At 36.9% G+C, this 12,283-nt stretch overlaps 1 protein-coding gene across 38 annotated transcripts in view; it reads left to right on the forward strand.

Annotated features, from left to right (window-relative positions):
• LOC107323073 (intersectin-1) overlaps positions 1–12,283 on the forward strand; it is a 115,566-nt gene that overhangs the window by 87,525 nt on the left and 15,758 nt on the right. For 30 of the 38 annotated variants that reach the window (XM_085528854.1, XM_085528798.1, XM_032448787.2 and 27 more), the window contains 3 exons: positions 344–465; positions 1,377–1,494; positions 4,653–4,844. In XM_085528854.1, coding sequence (XP_085384980.1) covers positions 344–465; positions 1,377–1,494; positions 4,653–4,844 — 432 coding nt within the window. Of the gene's footprint in view, positions 1–343; positions 466–1,376; positions 1,495–4,652; positions 4,845–5,162; positions 7,585–12,283 lie in introns of those variants that run through there. The other 8 variants (XM_085528948.1, XM_085528956.1, XM_085528960.1 and 5 more) reach the window with 1 other exon arrangement.

Genomic DNA, 12,283 nt, shown 5'->3' on the forward strand with positions numbered 1-12,283 from the left:
TTTATTGGAAAACAATATTTATGATACTTGATTTTAAGAGCCACATGGCTCTAATGATGGTCATTATTCTTCTCTATTTCAGACATTTTTTTGTATCCTACCTATACAGCTGTTACACCTCTGTTGTCTTATTCCTGTACAGCTGTGAACTTTTTAAGGAGGAACTACTAATCTGTTTCATAATTATAGTTTGTATTCGAGAAACTATGTAGATACATTAGAGTTTAATGGAAAAAAATTCAAAATGGATATACTTTGCCAGTGATAATAGCAGACTCAATCTTGAATACAGTATGTTAATTTTTTTTTCAGATTAACTCTTTTTTTCTTCCTGCTTTAACAGAAATTGCCCAAGTTATTGCCTCTTACACAGCAACGGGTCCAGAACAACTCACCCTTGCTCCTGGTCAGTTGATTCTTATCAGAAAGAAGAACCCAGGTGGCTGGTGGGAAGGAGAGCTCCAAGTGAGTTACTGTTTTTTGAAATAAAATTGAGTGCAAAAGAATATGTGATTTTTTTTTTAATAGTTCAAAATGATGTATCAATACTAGATACGTTATTTTGAAAATGTTCTACAACTAATCTTTTACAAGTAGAATGCCTTTTCATTCTAATTCATTGAAATTGAAACAGCTTTGGAGAATGGCAGAATACCGTATTGCTTCACTGTGAGGTGGGAATACCATCTCATGAATCAGACCCAGCCTGCAATCTGCTCTCCTGTTCATTTTCCTGGATGCTGGGTGTTTGACCTTGTTAAACCGTTTAAAAACTGTTGCTTGAAAGAAAAGAGGTAATTGAGATTTTTAATCTCTAATTAAACTATTACACTCTAGATATCAATTTAAAAACAATTACTGGCATAATGAGAAAGCATTTTAATGCTGCTATTCATTATTGTGATACCAAGCCTAGCATTCTAGAGTTAAGGTTTAAAAAAAAATCAAAATCTTTTAGAAGGAGCAGTATTGTAGTTTTATTTGTAAAGCACACGAAGTAGGAAAACTTAAGTGAAAATTGACTTCAGTTCATGGAATCATAGAATGGATTAGGTTGGAAGGGACCTCAAGGATCATCAAGATCCAACTCCAGGCCACCAACCTCCACATTTAATACTAGACTTAAGTTAGTAGTAACTAAGTTGTAATAAAAGTTTGCTTCCTAATGGGAAGCATCATAATATTGAACTGTCACCATGACAACAGCTGACAGTTTACTTATAAAATTAATTTTACTTGAAATCATTTGTGTGCCTGCATGTTGTTAAGGTATTGGCTGAATAGCCTTGACTAAGGTTCTATTGGTATGCTTATTCCTCCTATAAGAATTGTTTCCTTTTTTTTTTTCCTTTTTTTTTTTTTTTTTTTTTAACCAGGCACGAGGGAAAAAACGACAAATAGGATGGTTTCCTGCTAATTATGTAAAACTTTTGAGCCCTGGTACCAGTAAAACTACACCAACCGAGCTACCTAAATCAACAGCATTACCTTCAGGTAAGCAGTGCGTTTAATGGAGTTGCTGTTGTAATGCATATAATTTACTTCTAACATTAATTACGAGCATCAAATATTTACCATTGTAGTCACCATTTTGAGTTTACTAGTTTTGTAGTACCCGGTAAAGGAGATTCCTGACAATCAAAAATGTGTAGAATAGTTTCTTTTCTTCCATAATACCCAAAAATTTGAGGCAGTTGTCAATGATTTTGTGTTCTGTAGTTAAATTGGTCTCTTAGCACTGAGACACAATATCTCAATGTGAAGGGAATTTTTTGGGTTATTATTTCAAGTTTGACAGTTTGGGACTTTTGACGCATGCTAATAAAACTTACAGAATAAATTTTGTAGCTCATTTCTCATTGCCTATAGAACATGGAAATCTTAATGCCATTCATTCTAATCAAATGCAGCATTGTTATGGACCTGTAATTTTGGAGAGTGAGAAGAAGGAATAGGACCATCTTGACATAGTATATGATAGATGGTCTAACTTACTGTGTGGTTAATGTTAAGAGGTTAATGTTTGAGAAGCACCTTTATGGAGGGAGTGTTTTAGTGAGAAGTCGTATTATAGCAAAAGACATGGAAAGCTTGAAGAAAACTGTCCAGAAGGATAAAATTGTGCTCAAGTTGGTTCTCTGTGAAGAGTGTAAGAGTGTGTCATGTCTGTCTGGGTTTTAAAGGCAACAGATCCATCAGGAGCCTCCTTTTCTTCTGCCATTTTGTTTGTTTTGATGCATAGGCTTTCTGTGTATCATACTGTGATGCAAACTGCATGGCTTTAAACCTTTCTGAAAATTCTTTTGCATGGACTCTTTTGTTTTATACTTTGGATGTTTTCTTCATTTCCAATTCCTTCATACTTACCCTGTTCAAAACTTGCATCAAGAATGTCTCCTTCCTGGTTCTGAGAAATGAGAAGAGCCGTTAATGCTACTCTAACTAGCCAGGCACAAGGAGGTTCACAGTACAGGAAGAGTTAGAAACACATTTTAACCATTCTGCATGTTTAAAGGAAGAAAGTCAACATTATATCTTGTACTGATCGTGGGTGTACCATGAGAACCTGGATTCCTTCTGCCATTGACTAGTATTATTCAACAGGCAAAATCTTTCAAAAAGGGAAACAAAGAGCTAAAACACCGGAGCTCAGAGAAAGCTTTAGCTTACTTCTGTAGTTAGTAATGGCTTTTGGAGCTGTTGCTGTTAGTTGTTTAACATAATTGAAGAACTAACTTTCTGGGACTACTTGACGAGCTTTTTATATAAGACTGAAGTGCTTTCTAAGCTGTGTGACCAGGTGTAAGCAAGATGAAGATGAGGTCACTTCTTCAAGCTCAGTGGAGGAGTCCCATCTCTTCAAAACCCTCTTAAATCACCTCCCAAAGTTATAGGTGGTTCTTGAGATCCCATTTAGATATTCTGATGATTCCACCAGTCAGCACCAAATTCCATGAAATTCTTTTAAATAGAGGAGAATAATCTGAATGAAAAGTCTTGGAACAAAGAAACTCTTGAATGGGTTACAAATCTGTTAATGTACCCACTTTTCTCAAGTATGATCTAGTTTAAGCTTTTTATTGTTCCTAATTTTAGTAATAGCCTGTAAACATTTAACAAGAATGTTGTAAAACAGGTTCATAGATCTTTAAAGTGAAATATGAACATCAGTGCTGCTCATACATTTTAACTTACATTAGCCCCATAATATGCCATAATATGCATTTTATATCCAGTATGCTAGGGAAATGTGCTCTTTGGAGAGTTGATGTATTAGATGTGATGAGTAATAGTGAATACCCCTTGACTTTATATTTTTTATTAACTTTTACATTTTAATTAGAATTATTTTATTGTCTCTTGCAAGTAACTAAATGAAATCTTGAGATATATGCTTAGGTCCTGTTAAATATATAGTTATATATATTAAATGTTAGATATTTTATATATAAATAATATATAAATAATATATATATATATAATAAAAATATTATATATATTTGATTATGAGGTTTGCAAACAGACAAAATATTAACTAAGGGGAACTGAATAATTTCTGGAATATAAATTCCTAAAAGAGGAAGGAACTGTTTGACAAATTTAATTAATTTGCTGGCTATGCCAAGAACAAAAATTCAAGAAAACTGTAGATTGAGAATAGAGACAACATGACAGGAAGGCTAATTTAGCCAGCAATGTTGTGTCTTAAGGCAAAATACCAGAAGCCCTGTGTCTTGGCAAGAAGAAATAGAGGAAATTATATAACTTAAATAAACAGCCCTCCTGCTTTAGAGAATTAAGAAAATTGCTCTATTATAACTGAACAGAAACCACTGTATCCTGGGAACCATCCAGGTTTGATGAGTTTTATAGTAAGAAAATAGAAAAAATGCTTCTGGCAACAGTCCCATGGAGCCTGGACACCCTAAATGACCTTGTAGCTTTTTACTTTTTTCATCTTTCCAAGGTTTTTATGTTCCTGTTGCCTATGGGGCAGCACAAGAGTATCACCGTTGCCTTTCTCTTGAGTTATAGGTCTGTTCAGCGTGGCCAGTGCTAATTGGAAAGCAGTGCCTTTCTCAAATAATTGAACTTAAAATGTTTCCTAAACTTTTCTGTCCATTGAGTGGTTCAGCTGGAAAGGATACTTATTTAGAACAGGGTGGTGAGGATGCAAAATGCTAATTTTATAAATTCATTATGAGTTTGGTGCTTTTATAGACAGAAATATCTGTACGTAAAGCTGAAGTTTCAGTAGAAAGCTAGCATCCCTTAAGTGTTAAATTCTAAATTTTTCCAGTCTCTCACTGTTGAGCACTCTCCATCAAAGATATTTTGGGTGCAGTTCCAGTGGATTACACTGTTCTCATTTACACTGTTGTGCTCTGTCCTTCATATTGTGGTAATGACCCCTTAGTAGGCTGACTGAGAGGGTAAAGCTATGTGGAAGGTCTTTGTTTTTTGAATAACCGTGAGCCAAATTGTGAAGGACTTGGATAAATTCTGATACAGAGACAGAGGAGAGAGGGGCAAGAGCACAGCACTGCCAGTGTAGATCAGTGCACTATCATGGAACTTTACTGTGGTATCTGCAGTGTTTAAGCTTTGCTGAAACGTTACCAGTGCTACAGAACTCTTCCTTTATCTTACAGTGTGCCAAGTAATTGGCATGTATGACTACACTGCACAGAATGATGATGAGCTAGCATTCAATAAAGGCCAGATTATAAACGTCCTTAACAAGGAAGACCCAGACTGGTGGAAAGGGGAGGTGAATGGACAAGTGGGTCTCTTCCCATCCAACTATGTGAAGCTGACAACAGATATGGACCCAAGCCAGCAATGTAAGTGACCCTCTCTGCTGCCATGCTGTGATTATTTATGTAGTACTTTAAGACGAAACATGCAGCATTGCTGTGATTCTGCTGTGGTTTGCAGAACTCAATGCTTCACCACTGCTGCACTTGGCAAAGTCTCTTTGAAGACCTTCTGTAATGCAAACCTTATTTTATGTTTGTTTTATTTTTAGTTCCCATCCCCTTTGTAGCATGTTACCTTTTATCATTTTTGCACCATGCTGTTTACATGCCTGACTCATTTTCCTAGCTTGAATTTGCTCATTGTTTTGTTTTGCTTATGTGTTGTTTTCCTCCTTTTTCTAGGAATCATATGTTGTCCATCCCCCACTCAGGCTTGAAAGTCCTCAAAGAGACCCACTATCCCATATCACTGCCCAGAGGGATGATGGGAGATGCAGCCTTGATCATGTGGCTTCCAGCATGATCATCTACTGCCTTCTGAGTAGAAGAACACACTGCAGAGCAGTTTACCTCATTTTACATTAGTTGCATGTAATCACAATGTTTGAGTTAATTACCTGCAGATATAGACGCAAAATTAAATGAAACAAACAAACAAACGAAAAAAAAAAAAACAACAAAAAATCAGAGGATAGTGGGTCCTTTTGTGGCTTTCATAGTTACCAAACTAATTTTTCCACCTTTGCACAGGTGCTTTTGCAGTTTTAAAATTATTTTAAAATATATATTTTAGCCTTTTAAAGGAGAAGTATAAATTAAATTTCTTCATTTTAATCTCGTTTGTGCAAAAAGACCCACTATCAAGGAATGCTGCATGTGCTGTTAAATTTGTTCCAAATGTCCATAAATTTGAGATTTTATGTATCTTTCTTTTTTATTGTTCGCTTGTCCAGTGTTGTCAATATGTCTTTATTTTTTTTTTTATTTTATTTTTTTTAATTATTACAAAAGAACAGAAGGAGTTAAATCATTTTAAGGAACTTTAAATGCGCCCAATTGCAGATAAGGTATTTTGTTGTAGTTCTTGTACTGTATGTATCAGGTGTTCCTTGTTGAGTGTGTAATACATTGTGGAGAGAAGAAATTAACTTCCTTCCGATGCAAGAGTTATTAACCTTGCATAATGTTGTTATCCCAGTTATGTTAATCTTATTTTGCACATTACTTGTAGCTGCATACGATTAGAAAACATCCTGGTTTGTGTTTGTCTCAGATGTTTCAGTTTTTGCATTTTTGTGTCAAAAATCAATAGAACGCTGCATTCATGTGATGTTTGAGCATTAACTTCTTATTTTTTTTCATCTTGGTTACATGAAGTTCGTGGAGTTTGGTTTTTCATTTTTACTTTCTCGTGACTATTGAACAACACTTTTTGAACAAGTAATTTTCCTGACAAGAAAGAATGTATAGAAATATCTCCCTGCAATTAATTTCCAATGTTTACATTTTTTTTAAAACTAGACTGTGGAATTTATACAAATTAATATTAAATGGAGCTTACGGTCAAATATATGTAGTAGATGTGCTGTAGCTAAGCCATGTTTGCCTTTCCAGCATTAGTTACAAGCTCTTGATGAAATGCCTGGTGCTGTCAGTGCAGAAACCCTCTCTACCCAACGCCTCAAGCACAATATAGCATTTATACTAATTACTTTACCATTTAGTTATCTTCTGTTTTATGTACTTCACTTATTTCTATATTTCATGCTGGCAGTGTTGTAGAATTTCTAATCCTGCCCCGTCTCCCTCCTTCTGACCCACCATGCAGTGCAAAGAACAAGTGAAGCTCCATATTCAATTGCACTTCAGTATTTCATCAATATGAATGTAAAATATATAAATATATAAAAACCTGCAGCTTTAACAACTGTAATACAGCCTTTAAAATTAGTCACATGTATAGATAATTAAATTCTTCATATAAAAGCTAGACTAAAATGTGTTTGTTGTCTTGTTGCCGTGTACACGCAGAATTCACCAAATAGCATTAGTGCATGTAGTGAATTTGCCACCAGAATAGCCTGAAGCCCTCCTGTTTAATTTCTGAATGACACCCGTGTTGTTACTTTGAATATTATTTGACTATAATTGTGATCAGCTGCAAACTTTTGCACCTTTCTTTCTCTATTCATTGCCTTCTACGTGTTACGGAATAGTAGGTACTTTTTGACACTATGCTAGTAGATATATTAAGTATACTTTTTTATTTTACCGTGGGTTTACATTGACCTAGGCTCTGCATTGTATGCCAGAAGCTCTAGTCTTAAAACATGCACAATTGCACAGATTTTGGACATTGTTTTTAGGTAGTATCTAACATGCACATTTTTTCCTTTATCACTCTGCCATAGAAAAAAGGTTTTCTTCTTCAATGTAGCCATTTGCTGAACACAGTGCTGCCTCGTACCTGACAGAAATTGAACATAACTTAATACTTGTATTTTTCAGTTACCATTGTTTTGCTTGCTGAGAACTATGTAGCAGATTCTCCTCCATTATTTCAATATTTCATGCATTAAAATGTTATTTTAATGAAAGGGTATCTCTATGTTCCCATAATGAGCTATTGTGTTGAAAGATTTATAACTTGACTAAAAGCTTTTGTCCTAAGGGACTCTGTGGGTTTTATGACTTCAGGCCAGATACACACTTTCTCTACATATTGAAATATTGGCAATACTTTGGATATAGGATGTTCAGATGCTGCTTTTTAAAATTATTCTTACATTAAGGGAGAAAAAATAAAACTATTACAATATCTGCAGGTTCTATGTTTTCTAACATGCTTCTTGAAAACACTGAGAATGATGTTTCATGAAAGATATTCAGAATCACAGTGCCCTAGAAGTTCCTGAGGTCAATTTTCCACTGAATTGGATAGAACAGACTGAAGCTGTCCTTCTGTAGATACACACACTGGTTTATGTTGTGCCAGGATTCCTTGTACAGAAGAGTGCTGTGTATTACTCAACTGAGCAACATCTTATAAATCAGTCTATGCCTGAGAACACTTAACTCCTAAAAACCTCAAAACACATTTAAAATGTCCCAGACAAAGATATTCAGACCACTGTGGCTTGTAATGAAGTTTATTGTAGAAAGGCCTATAATGTTTATTTACTCAATTATTAAAAATTCTTATGCATGCTAGTATAGATCAGCATGGTAGTGTTTGAATGTACTTACTATCAGTCATTTCCACTGGGTAGCAGGGAAAATTGGGGCCCTCAGTACAAGAAAGATGCGGAGCTCTTGGAACAAGTCCAGAGGAGGGCCACTAATGATCAGAGAGCTGGAGCACCTCTCGTGTGAAGAAAGGTTGAAAGAACTGGGCTTGTCTAGCTTAGAGAACAGAAGACTCCTGGGAGACCTCATTCTGGCCTTCCAGTACTTGAAGGGAGTGTTTAAACAGGGAGGGGGTACAACTGCTTGTGGGGGTGGATAGTAATAGGACAAGGGAAAGCAGTTTTATACTGAGTCGGGAGGTTTTAGGTTCAATATTAGGGGAAGGTTTTTCACATGGGGTGGTGATGCACTGGATCAAGTTGCCCGAGGAGGCTGTGGATGCCCCATCCCTGGAGGCATTCAAGGCCAGGCTGGATGTGGCTCTGGGCAGCCTGGTCTGGTAGTTGGCAACCCTGCACACAGCAGGGGGTTGATCATTGGATGATCATTGTGGTCCTTTGCAACCCAGGCCATTCTACAGCTACGATATGATTCTGTGATTATATTAAAATGTCATTGCACATATTCTCCCTTACCCATCTGTATTTTTATTAATATATGTGAGAAAGAATATGAAAGTAGTTCCTTAGTAAAGAAAATTGAAATAATCCATCAAAAATAATAGTTTCTCAGGATTGTGTCTCAATTCAGTTTTGACTCTTCTTTCCTTAGTGGTTCATCTGAGAAGCTCTTTAGTCTCCTAAAACCACGCAATTACCTCCCAGAATACACCTATCTCCTGTTATGTGGAGACTTATCTCCTTATGCAGAGATGTGCCCACACTCTTGTCTCTTCAGTTCTTTGATTTGTGGCTATAAAGCCAACAAATGCTAATCTTGATCAAGGCTGAAATAACATTTCCGTGATCTACATAGACAAAGATAAGAAATCATTCAGATGATTTTCATTTTGATTTACAATTTAAGTCAGCATTAGGAGCAGCCTTGTGGCTGCCTAATCAGTTGAATGCATTCTTTATATCAGCTTTCATTTGTGAAGTACCTTTTCCCATTGCAGCAGGAAATCAGGAAAAGGAGCCGTCACTTGAGAGATGTAGATAAGACTGCATTTAGAGAGTGCTTTTACTTCTGGCGGTTCTTTTCCTTTAGAGTTGTTCTGTTTATCTCGAGGGGGAAAAAAGAAGTCTGTATTCACAGAATTATTCTGTATTCTTGCAGAATTATTTCAATTGAGTATTTCATGGATAATGTATCTGCTAGTGTCTTTAAATGGAAAGGTTTTTATACCTGAGGTAATTTTACAGCAAGTGAATATACAGCTTCTAGAAAGGGTTGGAGTCACCATAGCGTTACATTGCTTCATGATCACAGAACTTGGTTCCATGTTCCAGCATAAGCTTATCATTCTCCTTTGTTTATAGCTCACCTTTTTCAGTGTCCCCTCATTGGCAGCTTTACCTAGCAGTAAGAAGAAAGCTCAGTGCTTCTGCTCTACTCTGATCCCAACTTGCATTTGGCCCATCATGGTGCCCATTTGTACCCACTGAGTGCTGAGCTGATGCTGCCAGCCCCAACGATGCCCACACAGCCATGAGCTGATGCCATCACTACTGAAGTGCTGCTCTGCACTGGGCTCACATCAGTATCATGGATAGCAGTTTTTTGCATCCTGATCTAGCTTGCTGAAACCTGATTTCATGGATTTTTGTCCCCTATCGTAGTCATCTCTGCCAAGTGCATTTCTCGGCTGAATTGTTTTGTATGTTGGATTAATTCCATTGAAGTCCATCTGGTTCAATTCCTTCACATTACTTTTTTTTTTTTTTTTTTTTTTTTTGAGGCGAAGACCTGGAGCCATGAAAAGGTAATGGGTGGAGGTCAGCATGAGAAAGTGAAAAATTAATGAAATATTTGAACTCTTAGAATATAAGACGCCCCATTTCTGACTTCAAGTGTAGTACCTATATAGCATCTTTATTTTTGTGAAGACAATGTGAAGCTGGGTTGTGCTGTTCCGTCAGCCTGGACCTCTGGCTGTTGCTCTTGATTGATGTGCTGTTACAGTGAAGAAAGTGGTCAGGGGCTCAAGATCAGTCCTGATAATAATCAGTCCATAATTCAAAGGTGAGAGTTACAGTTTATTGGTGCAACATAAACTAGTCCAGGACTTTGTTAATTCAGACAACAGGAATTGCTACAAAAGATCCTCAAGATGCTGTTAGGTCTGTGTGGATTGGCAGTGGCAGCCCCTTCACTTGTTGATAGCTGATTGATTGTTGTGAACAGGAGGAAACACATGCTATAGGTGACCTCTCAGCAAAAATGAAATACTGTTTACTAGTTTGCAACTTGACTTTCCAGACTTACTTTGTGACTCTTCTCTACTTCCCAGAGGAAAACACTCTGCTCTACTGATAAATGGGTATAACAGTCTTGTTCAGAAATTCTGAACATACTGAAATCACTGAAAATGGGTGTGAAATGGGATTTTGCATTACAGAAGGTAGAGGAGGAAAGATCTGTTGGATCACCAGTGTATGAGCCGTCCTCATCAAAAGCCTGAAATAGTCTCTCAGTAGTGAGTCCAGACCACAGGGTGTTCACAGGAAATTGGTGTTTGCATGTGAAGCCAGTTGATAAGAAGAATGAATGTTCAGATGCTGTGCTTTGAGTGAAGAAATGCTATTGTGATGCCAGGAGTACTGTTTTGCCTCACTTAATGTTTTGGAGGAAAACTGTGATGTAATTTTTTACTGCTTCTGGTTCCCTGTAATAGCAACCTGTTGGAACTGGATGATCTTTAAGGTCCCTTCTAATCCAGTTCTATGGTTCTATGACAACAGAGTGGATTCCTGTCTACTGTGATCAATCTTACCATTGCAGACTGGGCCACTGTGAACATGCTGGATATCATGATTTCTCCATTATTTTCTGCACTTACTATGTTTTTTGGTAGTTAAAGTTTCAAATTCAGCTTCTGCAATCTTTCAGATGATATCCAGCTCCAGAGTGGGAAAGAAAATAGAAAGGAATGGTATCCGATAACCTAAAAGGTAGAATAGAGTGCCTAGTCTTAAGTACTTGAATGGTGACTACTTGTGAGCTTTAAGCTAGAAACATTAACTGGTTCTACACTGAGGTAAGGACCTGGGAATGGTGTTATTTCAGCTGCACATGGAATTTGGATGTACATAAAAGTACTTTATGCAGTACTTTGGCTTACATGAATAACCAGCTAGAGCTGCATGGCCCTGACATTACACCCTGTAAAAGAACAGAGTTCTTGCTTGTTATTTTTGATACAAAGATGAGGCAGTTCTTAATACTTGTGCACCTAATGAAGAAAATCCCTTGTGAGAAAAGTCTCTCGTGCATTTTCTGCAGTAGCTGCAGTAGGCAGTTTCCCCAAATACTTAGCACTCAAGGTTGAACCCTCCATTGATGTTTGGAGTAACCCATTTAAGTCCCAGCTGGCTATCTGTCAAACTGGCCATTGGAATGTAATAGTTCGAAATGTTAAATCCTTCCATCTAAAGGCTGGTGGTGGTTGGAAACAGCACTTCAAGCCAAGGTCATCGGCATCTTTGAACACTAAAACTCCTCAGCCTCTAGAGAAAAATCATTAAACATTTTGTTGACTTCTAATGAAGCTGATGCTTCGTGGGGAGAACTGATTCTGTTAATTAGAATGGTGATGTACATGCTAACTAAGAGAATGCTTTGAAAGCAGTCGCTTATTAAACAGAATTGAAACTTCTGACTTTGGAAAAATAGTGAGAATTCTGATTATTTTGGCTTGAAGTTGCTAATTAACACTTCTCAGAGCCAACTTTTTTAATTCCAAGCAAAGTTTGAATTGAATCTTTGAAAGGACTGCAATACAAGCATTTCAGAGGAGCATTTTCAGTGTGCTACGCTGACAATCTGATATGTATTCAGCTGCTTACTTATAGAGGAAAACAGTTCACCTTCTTTTTTATTTTTATTTTTTAAAGAAATCTATCTTTTTTCTGGAGCACAGTTTAGTGAAAGCAACCTGTTCCAAGGCATTCATGAGGAATTTAATGGTGATATCTGGTGGACCTTGCCAGTTGTGTAGTGCAGAGTCAGGTCCTGAATTACGTTTGGGAAGCTGAAGATGCAGTAGATACTATCTAAGTTGACTACGGTGTGATATGATTAGAAGCAGCAGCAGTTCACTAAATGAAAGCGCTTGAGAACATCTGATCTAAAAGCATTCCTGTTAGATCACATTGTGTTGGAGTCATGGACTGATG

The sequence above is a fragment of the Coturnix japonica genome, chromosome 1 (assembly GCF_054131305.1).
Source record: "Coturnix japonica strain WE chromosome 1, WE-NBRP24, whole genome shotgun sequence".
Lineage (NCBI taxonomy): Eukaryota > Metazoa > Chordata > Aves > Galliformes > Phasianidae > Coturnix > Coturnix japonica.